The sequence below is a fragment of the Citrus clementina genome, unplaced genomic scaffold (genome assembly GCF_000493195.1).
Source record: "Citrus clementina cultivar Clemenules unplaced genomic scaffold, Citrus_clementina_v1.0 scaffold_3, whole genome shotgun sequence".
NCBI classification, from domain to species: Eukaryota; Viridiplantae; Streptophyta; class Magnoliopsida; order Sapindales; family Rutaceae; genus Citrus; species Citrus x clementina.
This window is the reverse complement of record NW_006262339.1, coordinates 1,022,254-1,030,849: the sequence shown is the minus strand read 5'-3', so window position 1 is coordinate 1,030,849 and position 8,596 is coordinate 1,022,254. Positions and strand designations below refer to the sequence as shown.

At 35.4% G+C, this 8,596-nt stretch overlaps 2 protein-coding genes across 3 annotated transcripts; both read right to left on the bottom strand.

Moving 5' to 3' along the window:
* Nucleotides 1–306: 306 nt before the first annotated feature.
* LOC18049849 (subtilisin-like protease SBT2.5) lies at nucleotides 307–984 on the bottom strand. 2 transcript variants are annotated; one of them, XM_024189537.1, is made up of 3 exons: nucleotides 847–984; nucleotides 559–721; nucleotides 307–465 (listed from the first exon to the last, which is right to left on the bottom strand). In XM_024189537.1, the coding sequence occupies exons 1-3, from the start codon at nucleotides 921–923 to the stop codon at nucleotides 403–405; spliced, it is 303 nt and encodes a 100-aa protein (XP_024045305.1). In that variant the 5' UTR covers nucleotides 924–984; the 3' UTR covers nucleotides 307–402. The 2 variants fall into 2 exon arrangements, with proteins under 2 accessions (XP_024045305.1, XP_006439369.1); XM_006439306.2 differs by having other exon boundaries at nucleotides 574–721.
* Nucleotides 985–6,534: 5,550 nt separating this feature from the next.
* LOC18048129 (pollen receptor-like kinase 1) lies at nucleotides 6,535–8,567 on the bottom strand. The gene is made up of 2 exons (XM_006439305.2): nucleotides 7,859–8,567; nucleotides 6,535–7,168 (listed from the first exon to the last, which is right to left on the bottom strand). The coding sequence occupies exons 1-2, from the start codon at nucleotides 8,298–8,300 to the stop codon at nucleotides 6,606–6,608; spliced, it is 1,005 nt and encodes a 334-aa protein (XP_006439368.1). The 5' UTR covers nucleotides 8,301–8,567; the 3' UTR covers nucleotides 6,535–6,605.
* Nucleotides 8,568–8,596: the final 29 nt, after the last annotated feature.

Here is an 8,596-nt window from a genome sequence, read left to right as displayed (position 1 = left end):
AAATTTATGAGTCCCAAATTGGGTTGCTGAGATCCTTGCTTTTCACGTTGCATGTATAACACCAAATCAAACTATATATAATATGTTGAGACTGACTGACTGAGACACACATATATATAGAGATCATAGAGAGGTAAACTTATAATTCAAAATCCAAAGTGATAGAAAGAGATATAGTTCAATAGTCAACAATAGCTAATACAAAATCTCCCTAGAATTCACCACCCTTCACCCTTCGAGATAGCTCATAGTCATCGACAATTAAAAACCCAACTTACATTTACAAATATCCTAATTAGTAAAAAAAAAAATGGTAAAAACCCAACTTCGAGATAGCTCATACTTCGACAGTGCTCATATATAGTTGGTGGCTGAGTGGCCTCTTGATCTATGGCAGCTGCATTAAGGCAGCTCCTGGTTCTTCTCCACGACTCTCACCCCCTTGGCAGATCTAAGGACGTTTGCCTGTGTATAAATAAATACATACATATGGTCAAATAGACAAATAATTAAGCAAGCATATATCTAATTAATCACATTAGTCTGCACATATCTTACAAAGATCAGCATCACCTGGTCTTCGGTGATCTCAACCGCAAACCCATCAACGATCACCAAAGACAATGTCTTTCTGTAGCTGCCCGGCTCAAGCGTGCTTGCCAACAGCTCATCATGCTTCTTACTCAGATACAAATCTAGCTCATCTGCCCCTTGTTTTGTTCTATATAATGCACATTCATTATTGTTCATTAATTCATTCGCAATATTATTATCAGAGAGCCAGAAATGCACACGTATCAAATTATCAATCAATATACATTTGATATGAATAGCACGCGAACTGACCTGTCGGCTCGGAGGCGCTGATATTCAGGATCATAGTTCATGAAAACAAAATATAACTCGGCATTTTGGGTTCCCATTAATAAAAATATTGATGTTGTACTACCCTCCCTCTTCCTCCGTCTCCCTTGCTTTGTTACAAAAAATAACTCTGCTCAGTGTATTCATTGGATGGAAGGCTATTTATACATGAATAAATGAAAATATTGCAATTTTCAACACTCATCCCATCAGGAGACCGGAGGACCCATTTTTCCGTAAGTAAAATACAAAATAAACTGTAATTAATTTCCAGCTGTGGGTAAATAGTGAAATATAATTACTTTCATGTTACTGAAATGCCCCTACTATTAATATTATATGTCAATATCATAGGGAAAAAATAATGACATTTACTAATGCTTCTGCAGCTTATTCAGACACATTATTGGTTCACACTTGAAGTTTCTCAATTCTCACCTAATACGGTTCCTAAAAGTTTAAAATTTGAAATATATATACCGTATGCGTACTTCACCCCAGGATAATTAATGGTAGAAAGGTCAACAGGAAGAAGAAATTCGATATCATAAAATGCACAAAGATGTCTTATGTAACATGCTTGCGGCTAGCTAGATAGTACGTAGAACTGCATGCACAGTTGAGTCATGGCCTGATCTGATGGGTGTAAACCACCGAACCTTTTGACCTGATCAAAGATAATTAATTAGTTGGAACCCGCAACGCATGGAAGTAATTTACAAATTAAATATTTAATTTTGTCCCTGGCGCCGACAGATAGAACAATTAAACCAATTTTGATCTTGTTTTAATTATCAATATTTTTTAATTTATTAACAAACAAGCCTATAACTCGAAAGTCAAAGATGCAATTCATATCTGACTATAGTAACATAAATAACGTTACAGTCTTGTCAAATAATATTAATCCTGGCACCCACATGGGTTTTCCCCAGCCAATATATATCATTAAATTAAGTGCATGTCACCACCCATTAATTAACCTAGATCACAAAACATTGGGTAATAATAATAATAATAATAGTAATTGCTTCGAAGTGTGTGTGTGTAAATGAATGTCACTGATATGAACCCATCATAACAAAAATTTGTAAAACAGTTTTATCGGCAAATTAATGAATGTGCTGGCAGGTAAATTCGAACTATATATTTTGAATTTCCTCAGTTTTTGTAAAAGATTATGATTCCTTATTTTAAATGAAGATATTAAAATCTAACTATATATAATTACTAAAAATACATGATAAAATATTTTTAAAAGCTATGTTTCGAGAATTAATTCTAATTATTCTATCTTCGTAAGTTCGTATGAACTAAAATAAGCATTAACTTCTTATGACTAAAGATATCTTAGAAAATATTTTTTTTTTAAAAAAAAAGGATGAGTGAATTTTCCACTTGAACTCTATACTATTGTTTTATTCCGTAGCCAGCTCGATGATCTATCTAGCTCTACCATGCCAACGTTTGATGCAAAACCAAAGTCCAATATTTGGATGAGCATATATATGATATATCCTTCTTGGGGACTATTTTATATTTTTTCAGTGTATTAAATTATCTAGTATCTGAAAATTATATTGGATCCCGACTAATTTAAATTTGAATAAGGTAGGACTACTGGGGCATTAAAATTCTCATAACAAATATTTAATGTAACTGTAATATAAGTCTCGAATTGAAAATTTTATTTAAGCTAAAACAATCTCATAACAGTTGATCAATGCGTTTGTTAGTGGTACTATTATATTTTTCTTTTCTAATCTTACTCATAAATAAAAGTTTTGGGCGGTTTGAACAGTCAATAGATTCCTCCAACCGACTGATGCACTGCACGGTGCTGTAATTTAAACCTAAACTTTTACAGAGTCAAAGATTGGAGATTTGAGGGTGATAGGATGGGACCCAATTGAGATTGATCATGCATGCTCATACGGTAATGTTGTTGAAGGTCCAGACAGGGTTTCTCTACTCAGAGTCGAGTGTACTACAAGTTGGGAAAGTAAAAGTAGGTAAAGACCCATATTTCCATTTTAAATTGAAAACTTCAAATTTACCCCTACATAAAATAATAATCTTTAATTTATCTTTAAAATATATTAATTTATTTCTATCAATTGTTGAGAAGATAAAAAAAAATTATCTCTCCCCCTCATTTTTTTAATAGGAATAATATGAAATTAATATTTTCAACAAAGTGTATATATATTAAAAAATTGCCATTCAAATTGAGGTTAGAAAGAAATTTAGCCATTGAAAAATGATCCCCATTCCATGTGAAGTGATACAGAAGACTACGGTCAAATGCTTAGGGTTATAAGCATGGGCCACCACCGTTGGCAATTGTTCGTCCGTAAATGTCAAGCACTTGAAGCATGAACTCTTAACACGGAGGCGCCGGAGCTTGTGTAACCTGTACCGTAAGAGCTGAATAAATTAGGCAGCTCATCAATTGCATTGCATGGAATTTGTTGTGTACTTCTGGCCAGGCCATCAGTCATTCAAAAGGCTCCACCTCCACGTGTCGAACTAAAGAGAGTGGGGGAGAGGGGCACCCTTCCTTTTGGCATTCTGAAGCCCTAGGAAAGAAGAAAAGGCACCGATGCGATCCGCTGGATAAGAGCTGAAATTGACTGAGAGAGCATGTGGAGTGGGAATTCAATTAATAACGTTATAAGAAATTGGAAAATACTGAAGAGACCAAAGAGACAGGGAGGGAGAGAGAGCGTTCGTACTCGTATGTTTAACACTGACGGTTGTCAGTTCACACATGGCGGTCCAGTCCCCACTTTGTCACACTGACATTTTAATTCTTGCAGGCATGCAGGCTTGCAAGCCGAGGCTGCAGCTGGTGAACTACATGTCGATACGCAGTACCAAAAAACGCAGGGGCCATCATCTGTGTTATTTAAAGAAATTACAAGTCACAAATCAAATCAACACGTACACAAATGTGTGTGTATGTTTGTCGTCCTCGAGGCGCTGATTTTTATTTTTACTTTTTTGTCTTCTTAATGATAAATTAATGTTTTCATAGTTTTTAGATAGTGAGTTAAAGATTGTCATTGTAACTAGGGGATAAAATATATATGGGAGCTGCTACCTTACATGTAACGTAAGGTACAGCCTCTCACAAACTTAGATGTGGGTCTCACTTGGGCCCATCAGCCTTGTGAAAGGCTGTACCTTACGTTGCATGTAAGGTAGCAAAAGCCAATATATATATATATATATATATCCTAAACTAAACATGGAGCAGCAGTATGATCAAAATTAAACAAAGCGTTTTACATGACATTATTGGGACAATCTATATTTTGCCATTAACGACCGGATAATCAGGCAGGCGGAGTGCCATTAATATAAAAACATTAATAAATTGGGGATTCAACAAACTAAAATCAATAAATTATTTGATTTATTGTGATCTGTCAAATTCTAATACCTATGGAAGCTATATATCATGCCAATAAATGGTGCAAATGCAATTTTCAAATTTGGTTGCATCTCTCAAAGTTGGAGTCTAGCGATTTTGGAATATACTAAAAATTCATCATCTCGTAGTGTAGATCCCAATGTTGATACTCTACAAACAACTAGTAATTGGCGAGCTCTGGCCTGCAGTAAGTAATAAAAGGGTTTGCCTGAGTAGTTGTGTATGTGTGTGTAGCCAGCGTGATCCTTTGTTGCTTATTCATCTTTCAAATAACTCTTCTCTTAATTAATTCTTCCCTCGATCTGGAGTCTCTGTCTTTGAGGAATATATGGATGGATGGACATATCTGTTGGGAAAATATGCTTTTTAAAAGTATATGTGTTTATTTAACTGTAATAAACAATTTTTTCTGATTAATAAAATAAATGAGGTATTTTATTCAAATATCTTAATTGCATTAATATTTGTATTAAAGTCCATTTAATCATATTATATGTATTTATGTGATCACCATGTGGATTCACAGAAGACATAAATACAAGTTATCTTATGATTAAATAAATTTAGTTCGCAGTTGATAAATAAAGTTGGGCACTTTATTTAGGTATAGACTGTAATAAATTCATTGAATGATTTGTCTTAATCATGTATGAATTTATTGATGTAGTACGACTACATTGAACAGGATCACATATGAGATTTAATTAACTTTGTAATAACTGTCAGACTTATTAAATCTCATAGGCGTTGATTTTACTGTAATCTTAATCTTGAGTTAATTATGATTTCATGATTGTGATTGTTATTTCATTTGAGTTACCTATGGGCACGACACATCCTTGTGATCAAGATTACCCAGTATCTTGGTGGGAGCAATTATGAGTATTGGAGTTATGGATTAACAATATAGAATTTGTACAACACATCTCTTGATAGGTTTTCGGTACTTGATCATAGAATTCTCTGGCCAGAGTGTGTCAACATATTTAGTATGTTGAAAATGATCATTAGAGAAAACCAGTAAGGATCAAGGAATAAGATGTTATTAAATTGATTGGACAGTTGAGATATCAATTTAATTAACGATGTGGTACAAAGGATTGTGCAGTAAAGAAATCAATGTGGCTTGGGACGAATTATTATTCGAGCATACAATTATGGAAGTCAGTTCCAATCTTTTAGTGGAGTAGATTTGGAATTAAATAATTGGGCTAGTTTAATTACATGCCTAATTATTGTAGCCACTATTGTATGTTCCCAAATGATCCTCGGGTTAGCTCATTTAATTGATTGCACCACTACTGGACTAATAAGTAAGATAACTAGCAATTTGGGTCAAAAGCCTAAATATATCATTTAGTGGGAGGCTCCATTTAATTAGCTTTTGTATAAGGGGCCTTATGTTATTTTACAAGGTGGGTCCCCTATTGAAAATGCAAAAAACGTGGGTTTTGATTTTTCATTATTTGGAGCCTAGGGTTTTCACTAAAGGGAGATATATAAGGCTTATTTTTCTCAACAGAAAAAAGAGAAGCCACTTTATACAGATCAGAGAAAAAGATTTTTCTCTCCATTGTTGAGAGAAAAATTTTCTCGTGCTAGTTGCTTTGGTAGTGATAAAGGCGCCCACACGTCAAGTGCAGATCGAACCTGAGTCATAACCTGGAAGATCATTGGAGACAGTTCGTGATCTAACAAGCGTGGTGGTGACGGATCGTGATCTAACAGGAGTGGTGGTGGCGGATCGTGATCTAGGAGCCTAAATCACTTCAACGGAAAAAATCCAAATTGGATTTCTAAGGTATGATTTCTAGAATACGTATTCTTATATATTATATGAGAGCGGTCCTTAAAAAGGTTTTATAAAATTTAAAAACCAGATTTTTCCCCAACAATATCAACTCATGTAGAGATTTGATTTCGCGCTTGATCAATTGCCAATTTACTCACGCTTGTTAGGGACTAGCTAGGGAGAATACCGAAGTTGCAAGATTGTCTTGCAATTTGGGGTTGCTATTGCTCTGTGGTATCTTCATTTCCTGGGATGGGAAATGGGATACTTGTCCTTCTCCATGAGAAATCAGTAAACTTTATAAATATCATTATTTCGCATGATATGCTTGCAGCTGCAGCTTCTTTCATTAATTACATGTTTTGTTAGCATTGATATGATTGAACTAGGTACTTCATTACAAAACACAGTAATAGCTTCCATGGATCCCTGCAAGTTATGATGAATGGTTTAAAATAGTAGGTAACACCCATATATGCTTTGATTTAACTTGTACAAGTACATCATCAAACATTAATTATGACATGCATTTCCAAGAGACAAGAGAATCTGTTGTATCGAAGGCCTGGCCTCAGGCAACGGATTCGTACAAGCCAATGCAATGTCCAAAACTTGCAAAGCTCGCCTCATCTCCCTTCCTTCCACAGCAAATTCGAAACAGTGCCCGACCGCACCTTCTTTAATCTCTTCTAGCGAGCACTTGCTGAAACCTGCTGGAAACCTTGATCCTGCTACTACATCAATTATTATTAATCCGAAATTAAAAATATCACTTTTCTGAGACAAATCTTCGCTGTAAAAATTTTCAAGCAGCGGAGGCGGCTTCCGCTGACATTGATCATCGGACACTTCAATGCGCTTCGCCAATTGGGTGAAGCCGTAATCTGATAAAAGGGCTGAGAAGTCGATATTTATCATCACATTGGAGGGTTTTATGTTGCCGTGAACGTTCATCTGCATGTTCCTTTCATTTGGAGGACATTCTGTGTGGATGAAGGAAATTGCTTGGGCGATGTCAAGTAATATCTTCAGCCGTTGTTTCCAATTCAAGGCAGTGTGACCGAGCCTTCTTCCACCTAATTTTATAAAAAAAAAAATTGAAGAGACAAGTATTATTATATGGATTCTAATCACGAATTTTGACAAAAATGTTTTAGCTAGCTAGGATTCTGTAAATTTTTTTTTTTTAAATACGATTTTTGGATAATAACATCATTGATGATGGATGATACATGCTCAATGATTTTAATAGTGAGAAATTCTTACATGAGATCAGTCTCACTGTGTTGTATATATCTTGATACCATCCAATCAATTGAGATTATTACTAAATTTTTTAAAACACTCATAAATGCTTTGCGTATATATGAGACAATACACAAATGGATGATGGCGATCTCCCAATTTGCATAATAATAACGTTGGCCTGAACATGTAATTTATTGTCAAATTTCAGCATGACCCATTAATTTGTATGAATGAGAGTACTTTGTATCGATAGTATCAGAAACAGATCCAGTGCTGATCTAAACTTGTCCTGAGCACTGAATCAATGATCAGTAATTGCTTGAAATCCACATAAGGCAATTGCTGATCATTAATTTGATGCTCAGAACAAGCTCAGATCAGCACCGGATCTTAGTCCGCTAGTATCTATCATTCATTATGAGCAAGTAATTTTGTAGTCTTAAAAAAAAAAAGAAAAAGAAAAAAAATGATACAATTTATGAGCAATTAAATTAATTAGGATAGGAAGTAGGACTCACCGGCAAGTAGGTCAGCGAGGCTTCCCATAGGATAATAATCACAAAGAACAAACTTGATCCTCTTGGCATACAAATAAGCAGTGATAGGCACGAGATACTCACACAGTGTGCTAAAATGCGCCAATCTCTCAACTCTTTTGCCAAACTCGCTTCTCCTGACCCTCAATTTTCGAAACCTTTTCACGGCAAACAAGTCACCTTTTAACAACACAACCTTGTCCGTTAACCCCAAACGACTCTCTCCCATGACTCCGACAGATGATCTCAAAACCTCCTTCATTGTCATGCGGACCCCACGGTTAGTCCCACTCCCACAAGAGATCAACGGTAGATCACCATAGAACCCAACCAGGCAGTCCTCGTAGTCCTGGATTGACCCTGATTTGCTCTGTTCTCCTTCTTTAATGCTCTTTCTACTTTTTGTGTAGGCTCTCGACAGCATTTTTACTATTTAGGTGGAGGTGGAGGTGGTGTTTGTCTCGAGAATAATGTTCAATTATTTTTGTGAAATTCTGAACAATTAGTCGGTTTTGTGATCATTTTGATGGAGAGTTTGGATTCTTATGATTGGCTTGACGTTTATTTTCATGGGAGATATCGAACCCAGGGTAGGGTGGAGGTGGTATTTCGTTTTGGATTCTTATGGATTCGATGAGATACAAAAAGTATATGAGAACAGCTTGGAGGACAGCTTGTTTTAGTTTCTCTAATTCATTCTTTAGAATCCAATGTAATAAG

Bases quoted from the DNA above. Each gene is read 5' to 3' on its own strand.
- LOC18049849 (XM_024189537.1), bottom strand. From the start codon at position 923: ATGGGAACCCAAAATGCCGAGTTATATTTTGTTTTCATGAACTATGAT. The intron at 722-846 runs GTCAGTTCGCGT...TGCATTATATAG, and splicing joins CAGCGCCTCCGAGCCGACAG to AACAAAACAAGGGGCAGATG. The intron at 466-558 runs GTAAGATATGTG...ATTTATACACAG, and splicing joins ACCAGGTGATGCTGATCTTT to GCAAACGTCCTTAGATCTGC.
- LOC18048129 (XM_006439305.2), bottom strand. From the start codon at position 8,300: ATGCTGTCGAGAGCCTACACAAAAAGTAGAAAGAGCATTAAAGAAGGA. The intron at 7,169-7,858 runs GTGAGTCCTACT...TTATAAAATTAG, and splicing joins CCTCGCTGACCTACTTGCCG to GTGGAAGAAGGCTCGGTCAC.